Genomic DNA, 27,936 nt, shown 5'->3' on the forward strand with positions numbered 1-27,936 from the left:
TTGTCGAATGCTCTAAACAAAGTTGCAAATTGCAATGTGTATTGACTGATATTCTTGCCGGAATGATTATTCAAAGGAAAATGTATACGCTCGAATTTAAGGTCGGAGGTGAGTTGGCAAGAGATAGACATATAAAATAAATTATATTTAAAAAAAAATTATACTCATTATCCTTACACCACACCGCATGTCGATTAAGAAAAAAAATAAAAATAAAAAGATATCCAGAAAGTTCTTCATTTTGGAAGTGGATACATGTAACTTTATGAGCTGGTGCAACTCTCTGAATAATCTGTCCGGAGTGAGCGTTGAAACTATAGAAGATGTCTATATTTAAATATAATTAAATTTATCTCTTTCCACCCGCTTAAATTTTTAGGATAAACGGTAATTTAAAGTTTTACATGGTATCAAAGCTAGCATTTTGATTCTACAATTCACCTCATTTTAATTAGGACAATACTAGGGATTCTGCTGGAGCTCCCGCTCCATTTTTTTTTACTTAGTGATTAAGAAAGTATTGTTTAATAATATTGTGATTTTTCTTCTTTTTTTAAAAATATTTAAAAGTGTTTTTTTTATATCATTTTTTTAACACTTTTAAATATTTTTTTTAAAAAAGAAAATTCACAATATTATTAAACAACACTTTCTTAATTACTAAGAAAAAAAAACTAAAAAATAAAATAAAATTGGAGCGGGAGCTCTAGCGGGATCCCAAATATTTTCCTTTTAATTATTTTCAAATCGTGTTCACTATAAATTTAATTATTTAAATAATAACGATTTGGACAGATTCAAAGTATGCAAGCCTCGCACAGATCTTTTGTAAAATACTGAATTCCGTTACGAAAAAAATGTTATTTTTGAGACCTGTACTTGGCATCACTCTATTGTTGCCAAGTATCTGCAAGCTGGGGGACAAGAAAGATTGAAGGGTAAGATTGCAGGTGTTTGGTCCAGCAGTTCACCTGAATGCATCCGAATACCCGAACGTGGGGAAGTAATCGGATGGTTTCTAGTTTCAACAGCTGTTTGAGGTCACTAAGGTTGAACCTCACTTTAGGAGATCTCATCTTCAAACTATCTGCATCCTTTGCTGTATGCATAATTGAAATCTCCCTGCAGAAGACAAGCACTTAACTGGATGTTTACCAGTCTTATAACCCACTTAGAATGACCACTTTTCATAGTTCTAACAGATAAGGAAGATGAGTATCTTCTTTGCTCAGCACCATTATCAGGTATGCAAATGGCATTTATCATGCTGTATTTTACTAGGAACTTGCCTGTGATTAATCCACACACGAAAAGAGTTAAGTGGGAGTCAGCATCTTCTTCTAGATCCAGAACTAGATGCAGAAATGGACCAAAAAATAGGGCATGTCATTTAGCTAGAAGAACATCCTTTTAGTTGCAACAGTTCAGAGAACATCAACACTCATTGGGGTGCAATTGGCTGTTACACAAAATATAAACCGAGTAGATATCTGTACACCATGCACTCTAGGCCAGAAAAAGATCTTAAAGTTTTTGTTTGAATTTGAGAGTCTTGGGTGAGAGAAAGATAGACATGTAAAGTGAGTCCTACATTGTTTATTGATCTTGTAGGACTCACTTTATATGTCTATATATCTCTCTCACTTGAGGCCTGCCTTTCAGTTCAGTACGAACTCTAGATAGATCTTGATCTGTCCATGCCCATATTGGGAAAAAACAAAGAGAAAATAACTATAACATTAAGTAAATTAGAAACATAGAACCAAGGAAAAACTAGAGTTTAAACACCAGTGTTGGATCCATCCAGTTTAAACTCTTCTGGACTGAAGGAACTTCAACCCTTTCTTGCAGAGTTTCTCTTGATCTGCCCACTTGATCTCTTGAGGGAATTAATTCTCTGGAGCCTAATTTGCTCTCTGAATTTGGCTATGAACTCATCAGCCTTTCTATCCACATCACGTCCTCCATCACTGACACTGCTCGAAGCAGCTTCCACATTGTTTAAACTCACTCCACCATTGCTCAGAATTCCTTCTCCTTGGATGAAACTTCCTCCTCCAGTGTCATCATCCTCCTCACTTTCTGTGTCTTCATCAGATACCATAGTCACCATGTCACCAAAGGCTTGCTCCTCTTCCACTGAGAATTCCATGAAAGCTTGCTTTGACATTAGGGGGTTGCTTTCATGCCTCAGTTTCTCAGTCCTGAATGATGTTTGATTAGATCCCCTCATGTTCCTTCCAGATTTCTCCACCGTTGGGCTTTTCTCCGAGTCTCCATTCATGGCGTCTTCTTCAAAATCTTCGGCTCCCCTTGTTCTTATTTTTCTCACTGATTTTCCCATTGCTAAACCATCAGCCTGGCGTCTAGCTTTCATTTCCACCCCATAATTCACTCTGCTCGAATCCTTCTCCAATGAAACCACATCACTCACAGGTCTAGGATTAGGCCGCTTTGAAAATGATTGAAAAACTACTGGCTGCAGCGGCGGCGGGGGCAGTGGAGGTGCAGGTGGGGGAGAAGATTTGTACAAGCCCCACTTCCTCACCAAATCCTCCGCGATTTTGGCTTGTGATTCTGCAGACAACGAAGGGGAAGGAGACAATTTCCTCGGCGAAGTTAGTGAGGGTGAATGAGACGGCTTTAGCGAAGAGGTGTTGGAGCTGGATCGGGATGGTTCAGTCATCTGAATGCTTGTAGTGCGAGACTGGAACCGATCAAATTCAGATTCCTCCATTGAAGGAGGCAGATTAAACAGGGTAGGACTATCAACTTCTTCTTTCATTTCCATTCTTCCAGACCTCGATTGCCATGGAACTGGTGAAGAAAGCACAACATTGTCCATCAACTTCTCCTCCAATTTTAGATGATCCAAACCTCCTAATTCCCCGTTTCTAGATTTATTCGAATTGCCCGAAAACCTTTTGGAGGTCGGTCTTGAATTAGACCTACTGATAGAACCTGAAGTGATGTCACTAAATTCGGATTTGACGACACCTGGGTCAGGCATACGCAATTTTAAGCTCCGAACTGGCAAAAGCAGCGGTTTTTCTCCTGTAGTTCTCTGTTCATCGAGAACAGAGTGTTCTTGGGCTACGACAACCACTGGTTCATTCCTACGGTACTGACTACTCCACGTTTGGACTTTGTTCTCATCAATCCCAGATGAGCTTTCGACTTCATCATCAAAAACCGGTGATACTTCTAGGAATCTAGACACATACGAAGCATAATCGAATTTAGAGCTGTTGTTTTCTTTCTCTGTTTCGTCGTTTCGCCGGCTAAATAGACCGTAAGAGACGGCGATACCGACAAAAATGAGGTGTAGAAGCTCCCAGCTTCTAGTGAGTACAGATTGGTTGATGAACTCAGGGGCTTGTGAAGGAAAGAGCGGAAGAATAACGAAGAAAACTATAACTATAAGAGCTTTGTATAAGAAATGTGAGTAAAACTTACTTGTGTTTTGTTGGGTTTTCTCTGGAAGTATCATTTGGTGTTTGATGTTGTCAGAACATGTATCTGCCATTGAAGAACACATGGAAGCTTTTGTTTTTTATGCTGCTTGTATTGCAGAAACAGGAGAGGAAGGGGAAGAAGAGGAAAGAAGAAAAAGAAGAAAAAAGAGGAGACTTAAGGGTTAAGAAAAAGCAGAGAAAGAGTGGAAAACGCAAGCACTGGGGATCAAAGTTCTAGGGAGATGGAGCATATTTCAGGCTTTGCTTTGTGTTGCTTTTGGCGGGTTCCACTCAATTGACATTTATGGCCTTTCAATTTACTCAAATCAACCCAAAGGTGCTGTCTTTCATCTCATTTTCGTTTATATTAGGTATCTTTGGGAAGAGGTTGTGCTTAAATGGTGACAAAGGATAGGCTTAGCAAAGAAATAACAGAAACCTGAAAGGGTTGATTTGGAAGGACCGACCAAAATTCTCTCCAATACACAGTTGAGAGATCAGACTTGGAATAATTTTACACTTTTATTATATCTAGTTTGCCACGTTTCTGCACAAGGTATTAGAAACGAAAAGAGGGAAAAAAAAAAAAAAAAAAAGAGAGCTGGAAAAGGCTTGTAATTTGGCGCCATCCATATGGTCCTGCCATTTAGGGCAAACAGATCAGATGCATTGATTTGACATCATCATACATGTAGTGCATTACTTCCCTGTTTGGTTTGTGGCAAGTTTTGCTATGATATATATGAGTAATACTACATACAGTCATAGAGTGCGTAAGTGTCGTGCAATCGCCTTGAAAAAAAGTGAGATCCAATATTACAAAATTAGTTTTTTTTTTTTTTTTTTCATGTAAGTCCTGTATTTACTCACTTTTTTTAAAGAGATTGCATGGCGCTTGCGCACTTCACAATTACAAATATCATTTCTCTTGTGCAAAACAAAACAAAAAGGGTCAGCATGGTGGTGAGTGAGTTTGGCTGTTTGTAAGAGATGGAATTTTTCACCCTGTTTGTAAGGGAAATGCAAAGCTGAAAGGTATCAGTGGAAATATTGGGGAATCAAAATTGGGACCTCTTGGGAAGCAGGGTGAATGTAAAGGGCAATTGGGTTGCGTGGATGTGGTCAGGATTCTTCTTTTGGACTGCGTACGCTAGCTTTTTTATTCTGGAGGTCATAAAAACTCAAAAAGATTAAAAAAAAAATATATATGCTTGTTTGCAACTTTGGAGGAGGGAATTCCAAAATGCCTTTCTTATGTCACCTCTCTCTATTCTTCTCTCAAAGGCCAAGCACTGAAGATCACATGGATGTACTTAATTTATGTTCATCTTTCTTTATTTTCATTTGAAAAGAGCAGGGAAGGGTTCTGATCTCTCTGGTGATTTCTGCATCAAGCATTGTTGGCAGACCACAAAAAAATAAAAAAAATAAAATAAATAAAATAAAAATAAAAATAAAAACTGATCCTAAACTATGTTGACAAAAAGGAATATATTTTTGCTTATTGTAATCTTTGTTAAAATGGATGCATGCAGACTTGGGATTATGCCAATGGTCTGCGACCAGAGGCAAGGTATATATTTTGCTTTCTGAGAAATTCTATACCTTTGCACTTGACAGATGCTACTCAATTTAGCTTGGATACTCATTCTCTCTTTTTTACAGGGACGAACATATGCGAAAACAGATAACATGTCGGTTGAAATGACTTGATAGGTGAAGTTAGGATTTAAACTTCTCTGCTCTCATATCATGTTAAATTATCAGTACTTGCTGTTGCAGACCGACTTCGATCCTACGTAAAAGTTGGCGTAGGCATAGCTCTGGTTAGATATTGTGTTTCTGGAGGAGTACCAAACTTAGTGTAGAAGATAAATGGATTCTAGAGAATCATCCATGCCATCCTGTGCCTTTGTTGAGTCAGACTCGTACGTCCATTAATCTCTTAGGATTTAAACATATCTTAAACCGGCTGCCAAAGATGCATGTTGGGTGTCTCAAGATCATACGTGTAATCTGTAAAAGGCTGCTTGCGGTGGAGAATTAGAATGAAAGGCAAATTAAGAGGATAATCCTCGTCAGATTGAGTAGGTTGATGAGGCATGCATCCTCCTTTTCTCCTTTTCTCTCCTATTCAATTAAGTTTCTGTGGCCCACGCTTTAATTTTTAGTCTTTTAATATTATAACTAAGTTATGTGCTATTTGCTGAGGCGGTTTTAAATTTTCTAACTAATAGTACTAGTCATCTAACTATCGTTGTTGGCATTTAAATATACCGCCTATCAAGTGTGAATAAGAATGACAAAATTTAAAATAAAGAACGTTTATCTTTTCCGATCCTTGTTTAGATTTGAAATGAAAAATCTTAAAGGGGGGTTTAAGGTTGTTTAGGGCATAAAAGCATTGAATAGGTGCTTGGGCGTTTTTGCTTTTGAAAAGAAAAGCAATGGCTCCTCTAACAAAACCATTCATATAGATGACAGTACAATGAATAGAGAAAAAAATGAAAATCAGAGAGGGATTGTTATGAGAGATGGTCTGCAATTGTCCATACGATGATAACCTAAGGCTAAGGAGTTCCTGCTGGGAACTGTAGCGGGCAAAGAGACCCTTATAACCATTTCAAATATCCACTTTAACTCTAGGTCCATATATGGGGAAAACCAGTAAGACGTGAAGATAGGAAGAATAGATAGATGGTGATACTTGGGGAGGGGTGCATGTTGCTTGATGATGTTTAAAACATGAGATTTGACTTTTTCATTCCTAGAATAAAAAGAAAAAAAGACAGATAGAAACTTCTACTAATTTAATTATTTGTATTATATTCTGAACAAACATCATCTATGCTTTAGATTGAAATAGATAACACCATCCACTGAATTAATTTTCGAGCTTTTAATTAAAATATTTTGAGCTTTTGATACGTACCGATCTATCAACAGTGAAGGATTTAATGCTACTCATCATCTTTTTATCTTATTAACGCTATTCGAATAGTTTAACAAATCTAAACTATTAACAAATTTCACAATCACAACGTTGTGAATAAAGAAGTATTATATTTATAAAAAAATTTTATAATAATAATTTTACAATCTGACATAATTTTATACGATTAAATAATTTTATTTTATAATAAAAAATAATTTTATAATTTTAACATATTACATCACCGCACTAATTTATAAATTACTTTATTGGCTAAACCATCTGTCTTAAAAAGATTATTAATTATGTAACCTATTCAGATAGACAATTGAAAAGCCAAACGAATGACATGAATTTGTTGTCGGTTTCGAATCAATTCTGTATTCTGCATATATGGGATAACTTATCTGCCAACCAACCAATCACGATATAAATGTTTTGTCGGAAAAAGAAATTCATTATGGAAAAAATAAAAAGAAATAAAAATAAAATATATTTCGATCTAAGCTGTCAAGTCAAACAGTGGTGTTAACAAAAAAATCAAACGAAAGACCGATTAATAAATAAATAAATAAATAAATTTTTGACCCATCAATCCCATTCAATTTTTGTTGAACTTTTTTATTTATATTTTTTATTATTTTAAAGCATTTTTAAATAATATAAAAAAATATTAATATACTAATAATCATTTTTTAACTATTAAATAACAAAAAATTAAAATATATAAAATATCAAAATAAAGAGAAAAATTAAATAGACAAAATAACATTTTTCTTCGTAAATACATATTCATAACAAAATTAAATATCAATTTTGCTTTTGAAAAAATTGGCCGATAAATTTCTTGATCTTGAATATATCTCAACCATTGATCCTCTAGATTTAACGGTTGGGATTGGTCTCTCAGCCGACATGGTCAATGATTTGTCCGTAATCCTTATCATTACTGATTACTCTGCGTGGCTTTGACTTTCACGCTTTTTTTCCTCACCGTCTCGTCACTTTAACTCTCCGTTCTTACCAATTCCTCATACGTCGTTCTCTCCATCTCTATCCCAGTCTTTTTCTCTCTGTTTCAGTGTTTGTTGAGCAAAAGGTGGAGGAGTAGAACCCATGCCATTTTATCATCCAAGCAAAATCCTGGGGTTAGGTTAGGGTTTCTTCGATCTAAAACCTCTCTCTCCCAAGATAATTCATCCGTCATCGACCTTTTGTCATCTCTTATCCCACCTCCATCGTCTCCGCCTCCTTCTCTTTTTCCGATCGACTGTTCTTTTGCTAAATATGGTTATGATCTCTCTCAGAAACTTCGATTTCCGTATTTTACCATCAAAATCTTTTCCAATCCCCCGTTTTCCTATTTTTCTGTAGAATTTATAGGTTTCACCATCACTCCTGTAATTCGATTACGGAATTAACAGAAAATATTCGAGTTTTTCTTTTGGGAATTTTGGGGTATAATTAAAGTGACGTTAAGTTTCTGTGTGGTGTGTGTATGTGTTTTGGGTAATTTAGGTTTTGTTTCGAAATTGCGCGTTGCTGTTGTTAATTGAGTTAGTTGGGTTTGAATTGAGGCTATGTATATTGAGGAATTGAAAGTTGGGGAGGTAGAAATCGGTGAAGAAAGGAATTCTTGTGATGGAGATTGCGATTTCAGCGGCCGAAGCATTGTCGTTTCGGATGCAAAGCGGGTTCTGATCGGAGCTGGGGCTCGCGCGCTATTCTATCCTACCCTCCTCTACAATGTTGTTAGGAATAAGATTCAGGCAGAGTTCAGGTGGTGGGATAAGGTGGATGAGGTATAAGTTTGTTTTGCTTGTTATTGGTTCTAGCCGTTTTGCTACATGGTTTGTCTCATATTTGTGTTTGTTGATTGATTTTGGGCGATATATTGGTTACTTTCTGCGGCTTTTCATTGGAATGAGTTTGCATGTCGCTTCTTTTTACTTGGGTATGTCTTCTTTGGTTCAAGAATATATACTAGCGTATAGAGGATGCTGAAATATTTTATTAGCCAGAATTTCGTTAGCTTATATGGCAAGTTTTATTTTAATTTTTAGTTTTTAAGATATGTTTTTGGGTAGTACTTCTGTTTTTATAATTCATTTGCAGTCTATTAAAACTGTATCATTTTTGTTATTTCTTACTTGATTGCTGTTTGAATTGCATGCATGTTCAGGGATCTTGGATGGGCTTAGTGGTTTTATTGAATTTTTTCACACTTATCTGTTGTATATATATTCTTTTTTGGCGGCTTTTCTCGTAGTACACTGCTGATTGCTTTTGTTTGCCAAATTTTCCTTCTTGTACAAAAGTTATATGGTTCTATAGGTTCTTTTAGGCGCTCTTAACTACTTATCTCTTTGGTGACTTTTTTTTGGCTCATAAGTTCATATGCGTTCGGTTCTGTATTTTTGTGTCATTCATCACTCCTCCTCTACCTTTTTTTCTGATGTAATTGCGCTAAACTATGTGTTTGAAGATTTAATTCGGTGATGGCTGTAACATTGTATCTCGAGCATTTGGTAGTTAAGTTTTTGGTGCCCTCGGTGTTCGTTCTTTTTAATTTTTTATGACTAGTATTTATTGTGTAGGAATTATATTCTAATGTACATATGTTCAGTTTATACTGTTAGGTGCTGTTCCATTTCCAGTTGATGTTCCCCGCCTAAAGGAGCTTGGTGTCTGCGGGGTAGTCACACTAAATGAACCCTACGAGACTTTGGTACCGACATCTCTATATCATGTGAGTATTTTATCCCGATCTGTTTGCAGATGGGCATTCTTCACAAATTTGAAGGTTTCTACCTTTGCTTAGTGGTCTTTATGGCTCTCTTTTTTTTTTTTTTTTAATCTTTTCATATGGAACTCTTTAGCTCCTGTGACCATTATGTGTTTGTTGTTTTCTATGCTAGATTAACTGTATAATTCGAGAAGTTGATAAAGTGTTATTCATTCACACTTGAGCAATACTTGTTTCGTATGGTGTCGCATTTCTTTTTACCTGAGGAGAGTCATGTCACAGTTCTATCCACAGGTTTTTCATTCACGTATCGAAACAAGTTTTGTTTAAATGTGAACGAAAAACGTGTGCGGAAAGAAATCAGTAACCTCTTCTGTCTGTGCTGCTTCTGGAAGAAACATACAGTAGTATGATGGTTGCTTAGTAAATAACTAAGAGCAATTTATATTCTAATTTAATTGTATCTCTTCTTCCTCCAATAAACACGGATTGGTGGGTGAGGTCACTGGTGTCCAGGTTCTAGAACTTAGAAAAAGACATGGGTAAATAATAAATATTTATGGGGGAAATAATTCTCTTGTTCCATAAAGCACTAGGCGCCTACAATAAAAAAATGTCTGTCCTACATGTCGGTCAAATAATTCTCTTCTAAAATAACTATTTTAGGGGTTTAATCATAGTCCAAAAATTTTAGTTGATTAGCTCTAGATGTATGAGTTCCAAACTAATTTGATGGGACCTTTACCAAGGTCTCATTTGGACATCCTAAATTATTTGACTGACATGGAATTCCACACTTCTCTAAATCGCTCAATCAATTTAGTTGATTTGAATGACATGGAAGCATACATCTCTGTCTCTCTCTTCAACATAGTTTTTCGGGCACTTTGTGTGTGATACACGTGTTTGATGGTTATTATATTTTCCTGGGCGCAGCTTTACAAGGAGATCCTAGGATTATGACCTAACTTCAGCTTACGATTTAATATATTGAAATCTTTGTAGGATCATGGCATTGACCATCTGGTGATACCTACCAGAGACTACTGCTTTGCTCCATCGTTGAATGATATACACCATGCAGTAGAGTTCATACATGGTGAGCATTCTTTTCACCTTGCTTTTCCTGCTTTGGAATATATAAAACATCAGATCTTTTGCCATCTAACAGAATTCTATTTACAGGGACACATGGTTATTTAATTTTTTTAATGCATAAGATTTAATTTTTCTTCTGGGAGGGGTATTCCATAGGATTACCTGATCTTTCTTATGTCATTTTCATGAAGAAAATGCATCTTGCGGAAGATGTACCTATGTTCACTGCAAAGCTGGACGGGGGCGCAGCACAACTGTTGTAATATGTTACCTGGTCAGTTCCATCCCCAAGGAAAGATATTTAACTATCTTGTTGAAAACTTCCCACCTTTCTTGACAGTCCATTTTCTTTAATAGGTGCATCACAAGCAGATGACACCTGATGCTGCATATGATTATGTGAGATCAATCCGCCCAAGGGTGCTTTTAGCCTCTTCCCAGTGGCAGGTATTCTTATAAACTTGGGTTTGCCATCCAGTATCATGTCGTCATTTAATATGATTTGGCAGTGGAAATTCAGGAATTCCTTTTTTCTCATCGAGTCTTTAGTAGACAACTCCTTCTTCACCATGTTATCATGCATTGTAAAAGATTTCTTAACCATGCTGTCATTAGGCTTTGAGTAGGTGAGTTATCTGAGAGTTTTCCATTTAAATTCTATTGGTTTTGTTGGTCAAAATTTATTTTATTTTTTTAGTGGCATTCTGTCTTTCTTGGCAATTAACTAATGACACTCAGTTGTCTCATGTTATATATATATATATATATATATATATATTTGTATATATAAACTATTTTTGGTTGTGATGATTACAGGCTGTCCAGGAATACTACCATCTTATGGTGAAAAAAGCTATTGTCTACACCCCCAATGCTGGTCTCATCACGAAGGCCCCAGTATCAGCGGCTTCACAAGATCTTGTTGCGTTTGACGATGGAGCTGTAGTTCTCGTGACTGAATCGGATCTTGAAGGGTATGACTCAAGTCTTGATCCAGGTGCTATGGGACAGATATGGGCAGATTTAAGTGTGGTCTACCGGGTCCGTGTAGCTGGTCAGGCAGCTCTGGCTAGAGTCTCATGCCTATGGTTTCGATGCCGTGCCCACCAGACGATCTCAGGGGAGAAACTGGGCAGCAAGAGAAGCTGCTTAGTCGAGACTAATCATATGGGAGGAATTAGTGTTGACATACACGTCTACTGTGAAGAACCACAGAAACTGCAGAAAAGCCAACCTAATTGCATAGAAGATGCTTGATAAGTTTTATGCCCTTTTACCTTTCTTTGCGCGTACAGCTAAGGGCAAATAATGTTCATATTAGGGAGAAATGAAACTGTGGTTCCTCCCCCCCCCCCAACCCTGTACATTGAGTTGTAATTTCACTTGAATCAAGATGTAAGAAGTTTGAGCAATATGGGTCAAGGAAGTAGTGATGATACCTTTGTAGATTACATTGGTATGATTAAACAAAGGGAATGTTTCATGCATTTCCGTACACGTCTCACCTCCATTTTTTCAGATAGCATTTAGCCCCTCAAAATTAAAGTCCCTCCGAAAGTTTCTCACTAATGCTGGGGTATTAAACCTAGAACAGTTGCAGGTGTCCCAAAAATAAAAACCATTTCTGTTCCTAATTTTTGATTTGTGAAATCAGATATTATGGTCTAACATCTTGTCCCGTCGCATATAACGAGCGGAAAAAATTGCCATGGGGAGGTGGTGGCCACTGCCTTCGATGGGGATGACCCACTTGCATGGGTGGGGCAGTGTCGCAATGAAAAGTGTGAAGTTGATGAAGCCCGAGAGAAGCAGGAGCCTGAACCCTTTAATCTGGCTAGGCATCTGGAAAAAATCCTGAAAAGAAAAACAATATAGTCACTTCTTGAACGTTACAAGAAAATCACTTATCCCTTTCTTAAAGCTTTAGGTTCAGTTTTCTGTCGAAGAGTCCTTCATGGGGTATCCTACTCTCATGCCTATGTTCCTTGAAGATGGTTAGAGCAAATTAAGAGTCTGTAGTACAACCACCAAAACTTGCTGTAACAATCCAAGTGCTTCTCTGTTCACGTCTCTGTTTTCTTTATATTTGAAGAACTTCTTGGTTTTTTTCAGAGTCTGTTGGAATTTTTATCACTTAAATAAACCCTACAAGTCTCTCTCTTTCAAGGAACATAAATATATGCTGATAATCGCTACCGTAATGGTTTCTAAGGTACTTGATGTGTTTAAACATGAACTTATAACAGAATTCATTTATGTGCTTGTAAATAATGCTACTTCGATGATGGAGATCAGTTCAATCCTGCGGATCAGAGCATAAAATTGACTAAATTATCCGATCTTTGGCATTTCAAAACCTTAATGGCACGGAGCTGTAGAATCCTTTAATTATATGAATGCACATAATCATGCCAAGTTCCATCAGTATATAACCAGACTTGTCCTTGCATATTGAACAGATGTTTCCACAATTATACAGTACAGATTGTAATCCAAGAGCTTTCATAAGCTTCATCAAGAGACATTGAGGCCAATATACATAGAAGGAATGAAAAAAAGGACAACTGAACCAATTTAAGATCCTCACCACACAATTCAACTGACTTTGTAATTCGATTCACAAAGTAATTTCCAATCATGTATGAGGCAATCACTTCTGCATGTGCCTGAGAAGTTCGGCAATGAAAGTTTTAATTGATCCTCGGCCGGAAATAATGCGATGACCCCTCAATTGTTGCTTTAGTTGGTGCTTTCTCCTCAAATTGAGGCACCATTTGCTCTCTCTTGTTGCTTTGAACTACTCCACCATGAACTCCCTGCACTCTATTGCCACTATCCTTTTCATTACTGTTCTTTCTTGATGATTTGCCCTCCAAATAAGGCACAACATACTTTAAAATATCGCTTTTAGAAATTCCAAGATGATTTCCGGGAACACTAACGTACTTTACCCTTCCAGCTTCATCTAGGGTTTTCAAACCAATCCAATCCTCAACATAAAGCTGTGTCTGCATAAAATTGAGTGACAAAACCAGTTCACTAAATATACAAGAAAATGTTTTAATACACAAGAAGCTGTAAGCTACATTGCCAAATTTGGGTGGAACAAAACCCTTTAGGCTACAAGAAAATATAAACTGATGCTTTTTTACCATGCAGAGCTCATATTTTCACAGAACAATGCGCTACCCCTTAAACATATATATAATTTTGAAAGCAACTTGCTTTGCATTTTCTGCTACAAATTGCTTCAAAAGCTAATTAATTTATTGAGCACCTTGAGACACCATGCAACGGGTATTCAATTATTCTTAAGGGTAATCGGATGGTTTCTTTCATGTTCTAAATCTCGCTCAAGAAATTGTAAAGAAAAAATATCAGTTTTGGTGCCAAAGATTTCTGTATTAACATTATACTGTTTGTCTAGTAGCTCATTTCACTTTGTAATCATGTGTTTGTCCATAGAAGTTACAGCCATCATCTACTGCAAACAAACGTGGGTATATTGGTACTCGAAGTGTTTTAACATTTTCAGATAAAGGATAGCTGTGCCTTCTGCTCTGCGTATCAGAGAGGAGGGGGAAGGGAGGGATGGAGGAGCAGCACAGATAAAAAGAGAAGATCAGGTTGATCTAAAAAACTACCTGCTGTGGAGGTAAAACTGGCTTAAAGGCTCCATCTGGGTAATACCCGAACCAAGCAGTTTCCTTAGGTATCAAAACTGTGTCATGCTCAAACTGTTGAACATAAAAATATAAAAAAAGGTTAAGAAAAGCTTAATAAGCTTAATTGTTATTTGTCTGAAAAAGTCTGAGAGGACCAAGAAATGTTAGTACATGGAAAGAAACCTCCAATTTACCATGATAAGCCCATTTCAAAGGACAAAAAAGAAAAGAAAAAAAGAAAAGGCTTACCATGATAAGTACCAAGTTCTGTAAGCTAGTGAACCGTTCCTTGTAACTGGAGTTTTTCTCACTAGGGAGTTCGTTGTTAAGCTTTGGAAGAAATCTGCATTTCTCTAAATAGTTGGATATAGCCTGGAAATATAAAATAGTTGATTCTGATGTTTAGGTTTTTCAGTCAGAAAAGAGAGAGATAAAATGAAGTGGATAATTATCAGTGCAAACATGATATTTGCACTGATATTTGATAAGTGGCAAGAAAAAGCCACCTTAATCTTTTGCCCTTTAAAAAGGAAAAGGGGAAAAGACAAGAACTACAGACAACATTCAAAAAGATTATTGAGCCACTAAAAGTTGAAAAGAACTGGCCTTTGGACTTTCCTAATATATCACGATTACAGGGTTTAGAATGTATAGCTAGGAGATGTGCAGTAGAAAAGCCTAAACATAGTATCTAGTATCCTCTATCAGGTTATAGCACTCACATTTGGTAATTTAAGATAGCCGCTGGGAGCCAAGTGATCCTGCAATTCCAGAAATCAAGCATCATGTATTGCAAGAGAAATCCTAAAGAGAATGGATTTTGAAAGAAAAATAGTGATACGATGTAGTGACCCGACTTCAAGGAGTTAAAATGCTATGAAGCAAATTCATAGTCAGATTTATACTTGGATATACTCGCGTTAAAATGCTATGAAGCAAATTCATAGTCAGATTTATACTTGGATATACTCGCTGTAGATCTCTAACTTCATCAGTCTGTCCAGAATAATGCACAGAACTCCAGACTGTAGAAGACAAAACCATTTATGAATATAAGACAGAACTCAAACTCAAGGAAATTTAAATAAGATTGCAACTTCTCATTGCAATGTCAATTGGCATGATAGTCACTTATTCCCAGGTGATTATTATTCAGAACACATAATATGCAGGGACTAGCCACTACCCAGAAAGTGAAACTTCAGAAGAACTCCAAACTTGACTAACCTAAAATGTGCACACAGGTTGTAAACCATCACAATTCCTCATTATGCTTAAGGTGCGATAATCTTATCTGGAGCATGTTTTCAAATTATTAAGGTTGTGATTGAATGAGATGTTGTAGGACCCAGTAAGACTTAGTTATGCATAATAAGCGCAGGGGGAAGAGCTAATCCAGGTGGACTCCTAACAAGTTTATAAAGAGAGAAATAGCAATGATCTGTAGATAGCTTTATCCCACATTAGATTTTATTATAACTCTAAAACAACTAAAAATCTCAAGGAGACTTAAAAAAATGTATATTAAGTGGTAATGATGGGAAGCCATTCTGGCACTTACACCACAAAGAGGAACAGAGGCAGTACCAGCATGAGGTCCACCTAAAGAGATAAAATTCATAACCTATTTCCAGAATTAAAAGAGAAAATTTTCCGTTACTTGAGATCCAAACAAGTACAAAAAAGGAAAAAAAAAGGTCAAAGAAGACTAGGAACAGTATTATACAGAAGCCATGCACTAAACTCAAAAAGGCATTTGGCTGTAGATAGATTTATGAACCTATGCAGCATGTAGCCAGAGCAAGCATAGATGAGACACCCCTTATTTACACTTGCAAAGGAACTTTATTTTCCTTTAATGAGAAAACAGAATGCTGTAGATCCTAAAGCAGAAAATGGAGAAAATAAAGTATCCATCCATCCAGAGAGAGAGAGAATTTTGAGCAAATCCATCAATACTCTACTGCCTACTCATAAGTGCCATAACCTCCTATTTGTTTACTTATAAAAAAAAAAAGTGTCATAACCTCCTATTCCCATCCCCCACCACCAAACAGGAAAAAAGTGAAAAACAACAGAAAAAAAAGAAGCAAAACAAGTAGAAAGAATAGTACATTTATCTCGTCAAAAAAGGGCCAAATGATGAACCTATGAACAAAATTTTATATGTCTTTTAAAGTATATTTCACACAATTTAGGTGTAAACATGCGTAGTCAAAACATTCCAATTTTGTCAAACAAAATTCGGAAACACTAAACTAGCAAGGTTTATATTCAAGACTGGTTCTTACAGGAGGTCCTCCATCGCAAAATTCTAGAACACCTCGACCTATTAAATTACCCTGTAAATAAATAAAAAAAACACTATGAATGAGATACAGAAGCTGCCCAAGAACCAAAAGCTATCATAAAGCATTTAATTTAATAATAGGCACTGAGAAATAAAAACTTCAGTCCAATTGATAAGTTGATTGGCACATATGATCAGAGCATGGTATGTTCAACTGGCCATTGAAGGAACGTGACAACTCTTCTATTGGGAAGGGGAGTCGAGAGGAGTTCTATATAAATGTTCAACAGGCCATGTGCCTGCTCCAATTGATTGTGTCATGTAAATTGGATGTTATTTTAAGAGTTTGTCAATAAGTCATAAGAAGCAATGAAAAAAAAGTTAATCAGTAGGAAAATAATCCATCCTTCAGTAGATCATGTTACATTACATAGACATTTGAAACGGGAAAAATCTGACTCATAAATCACCTGGGAGAGACCAACTATGTTGTAACCTTTTTTCAGTTCTTTCATTTCCTTCACCTGTAGTATGGTAATGGATTACATGAATGGAAAAACAAACTTCCAAATCCAAGGGAGCAAAATAGCAACTGCAATCAAGAGAGCCATATCACCTTGTCACAAACAGCCTCCACCTGCAAATATGTAAACTAATTTAATTACTATGGGACACTGTAAATTTACTTCCAATAAGACAGGTCTAGTTTATTAAGTGCTTGCCTGTTCCTCAAGAGGCATAAACCAAGAATCCCATGTTCCATCTCCAACTTCTCTGCAATGAGGATAGATATGAACATCTGTAGAAAACGTAGTAACATTTGCAGGTTGATAGTAGGAAACGGTTCAGAGGTTAAGAAGTGGTTTGGATTCAGAGATGAGTTGAGATGGGTTGAGATGGTTTGTGAATAGTAGAATAAAAGTTGAATTATTTATTATATTTTGTGCGAAAATTTGGGAAAGTAGTTTTGAAATTTGGAAAAGTTGAATTGTTTATTATCTTTTATGTGAGAATTTGGAAAAGTTGTAATAATGAGATGAGATGAGTTGAGATAGATTTTAAATGCAAACGAGACATAAATATACTTTGAAGATGAAGACAAGTTCACGGTCGTTCAAGAAAATTTTGAAACTTTTGATAAGTAACTGTCAAAAGTATATGATGTAGGGAACTAAAAATGTACACTTGTACAAATACATATCATATCTGTTCCAGGAAGTTTCAAAATTAATTACACCCAATGCAAAATTATAAGTGATATTAAAAAAAAAGAATAACACAATTTTATTTAGCAAAAACTAGTTCATATAGTTACGCTCTGACATTTTTTTTTTTATAGGTATACGCTCTGACATTTTACATCTGTTGCTACCCATGTCCTATAAATTTTTTGTTCCGGTCAATTTGAATGCATGAACTCCTAGACTCCAAAGGAAGATACATAAATGCTTTACAGTGATTTACAAAATTAAGACTCAAATCTCCTTTTACCTCAATGAATTAAAGGATTTTAAGAATTATCTTAAGCACTTAGAAAACTTAGCCAACTTGACACTTTGTAGCAAAATGCACTTTATTTATGTGCAATTTCAAGGATGAACCACTGTAAGGCAGTATCCAAACTCAACGGCAAAAGGGGAAAAATAGAAAAGAAAAATAAAGAAAATCTGACAGAGGTAAAGAGAAGTAATTTACAAATTTTTCGCTCACAAGAAAGTGATTTGGTGCTGGGTTCAGTTGAGAAAAGCGCAAATGTCTATATTGTTGCTTATCCACCCATCGGTCACTTAAAAAAACAAGCATCAGTTACTGGTATCCTTTGACCTCCTTCAACTAGATGACAATACGAATACCATATCTGAAGGTTGACTAAAAAAATGATGCACTTAAAGCATCTAGCCATGAGCTAACTTTTATAAAATTTTATGCGGAAACATTTATATGGTTTTAGGTTTCCACAATAATTCAATCAAGATCATATATAACAAACTTCATTTGTGGATACAATTTGATCCATGATCAGAAAACAAGTGTTCTTTAAGAGGATAACATTCAAAGTTTCTTCAAAGAATAGGGCTGTGAGATGTTAATGCAAGCATACATGCAATATCCTTCAGTGCCAGAAAAGTTGCTCAGTAGCTCAGTGAACTGTTTAACTCCTTGATTGGAGCACTGATCTCCAATGCCTGCCATGAAGCATTGGAATAGTATGACATATATCAACAACAAAAAAAAAAAAAAAAAAAAATCCCTATAATCTTATTCACACTGATCTGTTAATTCATAAAAGAATAACAAGGGACAATGAATACAAAACACAATAAAATGTCCATACATAAATAAGAATTATTCATAAATGTACTAGGTTCATAAACTTTAAGAAAGAGATTGAAACATCCAATATATATCTAAATTCAGGGCCAAAATAGAATGGGATTCCCAGAAAATTTTGTATATGAAATATTGTGCTGAAACTTCTCATAAAATAGGATAACCAAGTGCTTTGATTGCCAAAAGCTTCATTAAATTTGTAGCAAGTTAATTGCACAATTTAACAAGGTAATTGGAAGACATAGTAATAACCATGGTAAGGTAAAAACGATATGAGCTACTGAAATTCAGATCGTGTTACCTTAAACAAGCTTTAAGCATAACTGGACCCATTTAATAGGGTCAGGAATGATGTGTGTGCGCAAGGAAAGCAATGAAATTTTATCACTCCTGAGAATTGCAGCCTCTCTTGAATCCTATTTTCTTCTCTTTTCAATCAGCAACTCGCATAATATCTAAATTAGGATTTTGGTGAGATATCCCAAGGGTCTGTCCCGCTTTACTAATTCCAAAAGAAACAGAGGAAATACACGAAGGGCAGCAGTATAATATCTCCATGCTCTATTGTCTTCCTCCTAACCCTTAAAAGGACAGTGTTAACTCAAATACAGTTTGGTGTTTGATGATTTTCAGTTACCACAGTAATGCATTTGGTGAAAAATATTCTTGATTTTTTTTTTGATATTCTTGATATCAGCAGTTAACACTCACAATATAAACATCTTCAAGATAGCATAGAACCTTCCTTTATAATCTACCATAAGCTTCCATTAATAGCAACAAACAAAGGCATCGATTATCCATATTAAACATATACAGTAAGCATTAATATCCAAGAAAAACAAAACCTATCATTCAAATACCCAGAAGAGAGAAAGAAAAGCCAATAATACCACACATCTTAAAACAGATTCCACCAAAAAAAAAAAAACTACGATAGAAACTGATTTGAAAGCGAAAAAAATTACCATGGAGTACTATGAAGGGTACGGACTGTGAAAACGGGATGGTTATGGTTAAGAAGAAGAAGATAGAGATGGAGGCAATGACTGGTAAAGAAAGATCCATGAATTTTGTGGGTTTTACTTGGAGAAGAAAAATATAAAAAGATCAAAGGGAATGAATGACTTTGGATGAATACAACGACTCCAATAACTTCTGGAGGATTTTGCCGTTCTTGTATTAGTTGGTTGGTTGGTTATGGCGAATCCTTCACATTTAAAACCGGTGCTAGTCACCAATCGGTGATCGCTTTGGTCTCTGGATCGGATTGGAGTATCACTTTGTCAGGAACTTTGGATTCTCTGCGGCAATGTTCTTGTTTGTTACAGTGTGGCTTCCCGTCTCGTTGCTTTCTTTAGGCATCTGCTACAGAGCAGTTACTGTAGCAGTGTACACAATACACACACCACGTGGCTGCTTCAGTTTTTTTTTTTTTATCAAACCGTGCGTTTTGATTCAACTTTAAAATCGGTTTTCTATTGTCATCCCCATTCGAATTCATCTCGCGAAACACCATTCTCCCTCGCAACCCACATCAACTTCCTAAACCCAGTACCTCCCGACGACATCGTCTTCCACATCAGTGCCACCAAGAGGCGCTCCTCCATCTGCCCAACGCCTCCACTCCCTGCGAGCTCTTTGAACGGAGCAAACCAAATTTGAATCCCACAAAACCTACCCTCCTTCCTCGCCACGAACCCGCGTCCGTCAGCTTCCTCTTCCCAACACCACCTTATGATGCTCCTACATCTGCCCAGCGCCGCCAATCCTCTCTAGTTGATTGAACGGACCAAACCAACGACAAGTCCCAACAGCTCTGTTTCACCAAATGGTCTGCTAAGTTTCGTAGGTAAATATTGTACCATTTTCCCTTTCATACTACTATGTTCTTCATGTGTACATCGAGATGTGATTTTTGTATTTTCTGAGATGGGTATTGTGGCTTAGGGCATGGAGCAATTTCTAGAAAAATAGGGTCCATAAACTATTGTTTTTTGTTAATACAATCTGGATTTTGAAGACATGATTAGAACTTGTTTGAAGACACGATGGGTTAAATTATTTTGAAGTTGTTTAGTTTTAGTAGCCTACTTATTCACGCACATTGCCTTTATTGAGGAACATTTTTTGGTAAGATGTTGGACATCATTTTTTTTTTTTTTTTTTATGTTTTTATTTTCAAAAACACCTACTTTTAGATCTTGTGCATGTTGCACCTCATCAAGGCTAGTTTTCAAGTAAGATGCTGGTGATTTTCTTTTCTGAATTTGGTGAGGTGAACTCAAACGTATAAATAGTTTTTGTGAATTTAAGAAGTGAACCGAAGGAATTTGGTAGATGAAAGATTAGCTAAAAAGGGTTTACAGTTTATGATGAATATAATTGGATGCAAAGAGTCTTGAGGATGCTGTCGAAATTGGATGAGAAAGAAAGTATCACATTTGTTATTTAGAGGACAAGTTTATAGGCCAATACGATGATTTCATGGTGGTTCCAATAATATTGACAAATTTGTCCTATGAGAAGGCTGATTAGATGTCGTTCAGTTTGTTGATCAGTGATTGTGGTCTCTGGTTAGTATCATACTTTTCAATGCTTATTTCATATATATATCGTCACGATCACTCTATCCTCTGCATATTCCATTATCCATATATCGTGTTAAAAGAAAGCATGTTTTTGGGTGCCTCAATATCTCAAACAGTCTCTGTCATTAGAAATTCAGTGTGTTGCAATAGTTTCATGAAAACTCACAAACTATTCCAAGCACTGAGATTAGAATGAGTAGGCCTAGTTCGCTTTTAAGACTAAAATTTTGAAAATCTTTCATTTTATCATTATAATTTTTTCAAGTTCTTATATAAAATAAAATAAACAATTCAACTTTTTTCAAATTTTAAAATAAAAATAATATTAACAAATATATTCTAATAATATTTTATTCAATTTTTTAACTTTATTCTCAACTCATCTCATCTCATTTCTGATTACTTGTCCTTTTTGGTGGGGGAGGATGTTGAAAGATGTCATTCTCAACTTGGGGGAAAAGGCATGGTTGGGTCCTTGGGAAGATTTGTTTGTTTTCAGAGATGAGATGAGTTGAGATTAAAGTTAAAAAGTTGAATAAAATATTATTAGAATATCTTTTTTAATATTATTATTTTTTTAGGATTTGAAAAAGTTGAATTATTTATTTTATTTTATGTGGAGATTTGAAAAAGTTGTAATGATGATGTGAGATGAGATGAGATGAGATGAAATATTTTCTGAAAACAAACGAGTAAGAAAGTGAGTAAGAAAGTCATTGCACTGGGGTTCACATTAACTTTCTTATGCACACACTCACATTGGTAAAACACACGGGACATTAATTGTCATTTAATCTAATATTCATGTCTATAGATCAACACGAGTAGAATATATATTATATATATATATATATATATATATATATATAAGAACTGATATACATTGATCTTGGAGGGAATACTAGTGCTGCAAACATCATGATTAATTAATTAGTTAGTGAAGGGGCTAATTAACTGACACTAGGTTTGGTACCTGTAATTATTAACGTCGCTCGAAGTGCATGGACATCATAATTGAATCTGAGAGAGCAGTTTACTAGTGATCATGTGAGGCTATCTCTTCTAATTTATTCTACACATAATTATTCCTGTTTGTTAAAAAAAATACACGCATATATATATATATATATATATATAAAATATATATTTAACCACAACCTAATTAAAGGGAGCTAGCTAGTAGCGATCGATTATATATGTCACATTTTATTTGAGAGAGTATCATTTTTGTGAATTGTGACATAAAAATATCAGCTTTTGCTTGGCTTCTTATAGTTTTGAATATGGAGGAATGGCAAGAACTACATTTTCATGATTTATTTGTGTCGGTACCACCATCAGATATTTAATTATTATCTTTCTAAACAAGAGATGATCCAAGGGTTGGTAACACCATGAGAGTAGAATGTGAGCATAGTATATAGCTTAACTCTTCTTTTTTTTTTTTTTTTGTTCTTGATAAGTAAAAAGACATTGAGAAAATAGACTGACTAAATATTTGCTACATGATTCAATGGATTTCATGATTTGGAAAGATCTGTTTTTGCTCACTTAGAATTATTTGTTTTTATTTATTTTTTGTTCATACCAGTATCACAACATTTCAAGCTCCTAAGTAATAATGACAAAATGACATTTATTTGACACAATAAGCTTGTGGATTTAGTTTATTTTTTATGAATATGCGAAGCTATATATGTTAAAAAAATAAAGTTTAGTTCATTCTCATCATTTTATTCTCTGTCTTTGAGTAGCTCTTTGAAGACTCCAAAGTGAAACCTGTATCTGGTTGGGATTGTCATGAGCTACCTATTGTATTAGGCATATTGTGTACTAATTAGTTTCAGACAAAGCCTTCTCATCAGTTTCAGACAATCATTGTACGCTTATAATTCATTTCTGTAGAAAATGCTTATATTTTCAAATTCTACATTACGTATGAGAGTTTAATCTTCATTTTTCTTCTTTTGCCATCATGTTCTTTGCCTATAAAGTCTCGGAAGACATTCTTAGTTTTAGTGTAATGGAAGAAGAGGAAGATGGAATGCCACATAGGCCTTCGACGTCAACTTCACAATCATTAATGACGCCTCAAAATAGAGGTGGAAATCCAAACGTCTACCATGCGAGTAGGCAAGTTGATGTCTTTTACTTTTAATAAAGTTTGTTTGACGTGCTCATGAATCTAAATATAAGCATAATTGCAACATCCTTTTGATGTAAATATGTCCTACAGTCCGCCAAGTACTCCGATAGACTTTAGCCCATTTGATGATTCATTTGAGGTATATTTATTTGAATTTTTAAATTCCATAAATTAACATGTTAATTTGTTTAGAGTCATTTCATTTTGCCTAACAATGTGCCTGTTTGAATAGATGTCACCTTACATGCCCTACCCTTCGCCAAGTAATCTGGAGGACTTGAGGCAAGAAGCGCCCCCGGCGTCAACTACTGCAGAATTTGAACAAAATCTTAGAAGTACATCACGGATGACTGATGAAAGTTTTCATGACACCGATTGTATTACAATTTTGTTTGCCTTGATTATAATGATTGTAATATTGTTTTGATGCTAATCCATCCATATGTTTCCATTTTTAGAAATAGTCTTCGACATAAATGAAGATTTAGAGGGTACCACTGTTGTCCAGGATGATAAGGTACGAGTTGAAGCATCAAGATCCGGTATGGAACTTGACAGTGTGAAAGAGCTTACAGCCTACTATAAGCAATATGCCAAGCAAGAGAGTTTTGGTGTATGGACACAGAAGACTAGGAGAGATGATGATGGGAGGCCTGTGTATGTGATCGTTGGTTGTGCCCGTGGCGGAAAATACCAACCTAAGAACAATAATATCTCAAAGCCATGGCCAACAACTAGAACAGATTGTAAGGCGAGAGTAAATGCGACGTTAAGAAAGAATGATAAGTGGGTTTTCACCACTGTTGGAAATGTGCACAACCACATAATTGTGAGCCCCAAGAAGACAAGACTCTTGCGATCTCACAAGTGTCTAGATGAATACAGTCAAATGATTCTCAACCTGAATGATCAAGCTGGTATATGAATGAACAAGAATTTTTATTCTCTTGTCATTGATGCGGAGGGTTTTAAGAATCTTCAGTTTCAAAACAAAGATTGTCGGAATTTCATTAACAAGACTAGACATTTAAGGTTGGGTAAAGGAGGTGGCGAAGTACTTAACCAGTATTTTCAAAGAATGAGAGATCAGAATGATGGATTTTTTTCTAACATGAACGTGGATGACGAGGGAAGGTTACAGAATGTGTTTTGGGTTGATGCCCAGAGTCAAGCGGCCTATGAGTATTTTGGAGACGTTGTAACCTTCGATATAACGTACCTAACAAATAGGTACGAGATGCCTTTTGCTTCATTCGTTGGTGTTAACCATCATGGTCAGTCCATATTATTAAAGACGAGATTGATTTCAAGTGAGGACACACATACTTTTGAGTGGTTGTTCCGAATGTGGCTGGATTGCATGAATGGTCAGGCTCCTAAAGCCCTGATAACCAACCAAAATCGGGCAATGAAGAATGTTATTGCCATTGTATTCCCCAAAACTCTTCATAGATATTATTTATGGCATATAATGCGCAAACTTCCAGAGAAGTTAGGATCTCAAGCCAAATTCAATGCGGGGTTGAAGACTAACATTCAGACTACATTATATGACTCACATACCACTATAGAATTTGAGGAGAGCTAGGGTCAACAATTTGCGAAGTATGATCTGGTCAGCAATTGGCTTCAATCCTTATACGAGGAAATATCTTTTTGGGTTCCAGCTTACTTGAAAAGTGTATTTTGGGCTGGAATGAGTACAACACAAAGGTCGGAAAGTATGAATGTTTTTTTCAACGGATATGTCCATTCCAGTACGACATTGAAGGAATTTGTTGATGAATGTGATGGGTAGTGGAGGTGTATCTTTGTTGTAAGATTAAGAATGAAGAATGAATGTGAAAATGGTTCATTTTGGACTGTATGTATTCCATTGGTTGTGAAAGGACAGAAGCTATGTCTGTCTGCAGTGAAATAAGAAAAGCTTCAAAAAGCACAGCAATGGTGAAAAACTCTATCATAGAGAGCTTTAACAGATAAGCTATGACCAAGATACATAAAAATATGTCTCGAATAACATCCATTTTCTTTTCTTTTCTTTTTTTCTCTAGAGCAGCCACATTAGCATTCACTTTATGGCTATTACAGTATGTTAAAAAAATTTGCATAGACTCTATTAGGGATGAATGGCCAGTAAGAAGTTCATAGAGTCGACTCTTCCTAGATTAGTGCTTTTAAATAGGACTCATGATTTAATTAAAAAATATCAATTTTTCATATTTACCTGCACTGGGAGGTGGTTGAATTCTCAACCATCTTCAAGAAATGCATTCAGATGTTCTAAAAAAATAATTTAGCAAACGTAGCTACTAAGGCAATTATGTTCTAAAAAAATAATTTAACATTCATCTTATATTCGGTAACTACCCACTTTACTTTGTGCATATTTTTACGAGACAGTATTCCAACAACAAAAAGATAGCAGGGGAAAAAATGAAATTGCACAGAAGCTACCCATACACTTTACTTTGTGCATATTTTTACAAAGAGACCTTACACAGGTTGATTTAGCAACTGTCTTTACATGGTTTTCATCAAAACATCGTGTTAACAAGCTGTTTCCATTCATGAGCTACCCATCTAATCCATACAACGTGCTTTTTCTATGGAATTCATCCAAACCAAGCAAACACTATTACAAATGTGAGAACCCAGTACAAACACAATAATTTTCATTTTTCCTTTTTCAGATTCTTTGCTATCTCTCTCAGTTTATCTTCCATTTTCCGAACGTCATACTCGTGCTGTAGTACATCATCCCACGTCTTCGAAGCCTTATTCTCTCTTACACGAAAATTCTCCTCTAGCAGATGAAATATATCCACCCATAAAAGAATTCACACCTCGCATCTCTCTAGATGCAGTGCGCACTCCCCCAATTGACATGATAAAATATACTCCGCTAATAGCAAATTGATATGCAAATATGACAAATATAAAATTGTTTTACCGTATTATCGTTTGGGCAGGCAAAAAATCTCATTCTAGAATTTTTCTTAGTATAAGACGTCTTTAGTATTGTTTTCAAACCACACCAACAAGCTGGTGACTCCATCACAAAATCATTAACTAAAGATGATGATTGGGATGATGCCATGCGTGATTCTAAAAAACTAAAGACAAATTTTTAATGGAACACATTTTTAATTAATACAATCACATGCTTAAAGTAATTATTCTTTTGGTGTCTGGATTTCAAGGGATCATTTTTCCTAGCATTGTGTGTCCAATGTCCATATTGGGATGCAACACAGATCACATGTTGTGTTAGTCTTGGAGTGCAACACTTAGTTCATATCCACAGATTGTCGTATGATGGGTTATCGAAAAAAAAAAAAAAAAGGGTTATGATGGGTATCTCAATGTGATCTTGTACATAGATCACATGTTGTATTAGTCTTGGAATGCAACACTTGGTTCATATCCACATATTGTGTTATGATGGGTTATCAATAAAAAAAAAAAAAAAGGATTGTGTTATTATAGGTATCTCAATGTGATCTTCAATTTAGAAAAATATTTTCTCATTTTCTCATAATTATTTATTTTAGTGCCTTTTTAACAAAGGGACAACTAATATTTAATATTTTGATATTGGGGATAGTCTAACTTCACTGTAATTCATATATAGATTTTTCTAACTCTTGGACATGTATCAGGTTTATTCATTTTTGAGGGTAGTGATTTTTCTAACTCTTGGACATGTTTTAGATTTTTCTAATTCATATATAGATTTTGCTAATTATTTTCTAGTTACCTTCAATTCACTTAAATAATGCTTCTAAAGGTCTTGCTCCTTGGTGAGGTTCCACATCATCATGCATATAAATAATGGTTCTACCAAATCGTTGAATCTTAAATCCTAAAGGCAACTGTCCCAAAAGAAATATAGGCTAATTATGCAACCAATTTTTAAGTGCAAATTAAATTTATACTTGAAAATCTACTAAGTGATGATAAATAAATTATTCTATTTACTTATATATATATATATATATTTTTAAAAAAAGGTATGATAAATCTACTAAGTGATAATAAAGAGATGGATTAAATAGGAGAAAAAAAAAAGAAATGTATGTTAAACCTTCACGTCGGTGGACTGAGGGTGACTTTGCGTCAGTGGACTGCAGGCGGCTCTGTGCCGATGGACTAAGGGCAATTTCGCATTGATGGACTAAGATGGGACCGAGGGCTTCGTTGGTGGACTGAGATGGGATCGAGGGCTTGGGGACTGATCTCCTCGGGAGGGTGTCATGGTGGGTAGGGCTGGGTCGTGGTGGGGAAGGTTGAGGTTTGAGATGGGACGGAGGGCTTCGTTGGTGGACTAAGATGGGACCGAGGGCTCGTTGGTGGACTGCAATGCTCTCAAGGGCTCGTTGGTGGACTGAGATGGGACCGAGGGCTTGGGGACTAATCTCCTCGGGAGGGCTGAGGTTGTGGTTGGTAGGGCTGGGTCGGGGTGGGGAGGGCTGAGGTTGGTGGTTGTGCTTGGCTTTGATGGCTCTGAGGTTCAATGAGGGCTTTGAGGGCTTGGGTTTGGGGGGCTTTGAAGCAAACCGGTTCAGTGGTGTTAGTGAACCTTGTCTACACGTCATATGTGCAATGAATATAGCCAAATAGTGGCTACTGCGAAGATTATTTCTCTTTTGGCATCTCTTTGCTTACCAACAGCAAAATTT

At 35.8% G+C, this 27,936-nt stretch overlaps 3 protein-coding genes across 4 annotated transcripts; 1 reads left to right on the plus strand and 2 right to left on the minus strand.

Moving 5' to 3' along the window:
* Nucleotides 1-1,389: 1,389 nt before the first annotated feature.
* On the minus strand, nt 1,390-3,932 carry LOC121237759. Of its 2 annotated transcripts, XM_041134632.1 has the most exons (2): nt 3,457-3,932; nt 1,390-3,212 (listed from the first exon to the last, which is right to left on the minus strand). In XM_041134632.1, exon 2 carries the CDS (start codon nt 3,008-3,010, stop codon nt 1,835-1,837), a length of 1,176 nt encoding a protein of 391 aa, XP_040990566.1. In that variant the 5' UTR covers nt 3,011-3,212; nt 3,457-3,932; the 3' UTR covers nt 1,390-1,834. The 2 variants fall into 2 exon arrangements, with proteins under 2 accessions (XP_040990566.1, XP_040990565.1); XM_041134631.1 differs by having other exon boundaries at nt 1,390-3,932.
* A 3,482-nt stretch (nt 3,933-7,414) lies between these two features.
* On the plus strand, nt 7,415-11,643 carry LOC121236724 (phosphatidylglycerophosphate phosphatase PTPMT1-like). Its single transcript, XM_041133154.1, has 6 exons — nt 7,415-8,189; nt 9,014-9,136; nt 10,139-10,232; nt 10,423-10,505; nt 10,589-10,678; nt 11,048-11,643. Exons 1-6 carry the CDS (start codon nt 7,968-7,970, stop codon nt 11,486-11,488), a joined length of 1,053 nt encoding a protein of 350 aa, XP_040989088.1. The 5' UTR covers nt 7,415-7,967; the 3' UTR covers nt 11,489-11,643.
* A 1,012-nt stretch (nt 11,644-12,655) lies between these two features.
* LOC121236723 (palmitoyl-protein thioesterase 1-like) lies at nt 12,656-19,869 on the minus strand. The gene is made up of 12 exons (XM_041133153.1): nt 19,486-19,869; nt 18,288-18,372; nt 16,909-16,960; nt 16,803-16,823; nt 16,657-16,710; nt 16,188-16,238; nt 15,458-15,520; nt 14,856-14,921; nt 14,619-14,657; nt 14,146-14,268; nt 13,876-13,968; nt 12,656-13,239 (listed from the first exon to the last, which is right to left on the minus strand). The coding sequence occupies exons 1-12, from the start codon at nt 19,583-19,585 to the stop codon at nt 12,922-12,924; spliced, it is 1,065 nt and encodes a 354-aa protein (XP_040989087.1). The 5' UTR covers nt 19,586-19,869; the 3' UTR covers nt 12,656-12,921.
* Between the last annotated feature and the right edge of the window lie 8,067 nt (nt 19,870-27,936).

The sequence above is a fragment of the Juglans microcarpa x Juglans regia genome, chromosome 6S (assembly GCF_004785595.1).
Source record: "Juglans microcarpa x Juglans regia isolate MS1-56 chromosome 6S, Jm3101_v1.0, whole genome shotgun sequence".
In the NCBI taxonomy this organism is placed as follows: domain Eukaryota; kingdom Viridiplantae; phylum Streptophyta; class Magnoliopsida; order Fagales; family Juglandaceae; genus Juglans; species Juglans microcarpa x Juglans regia.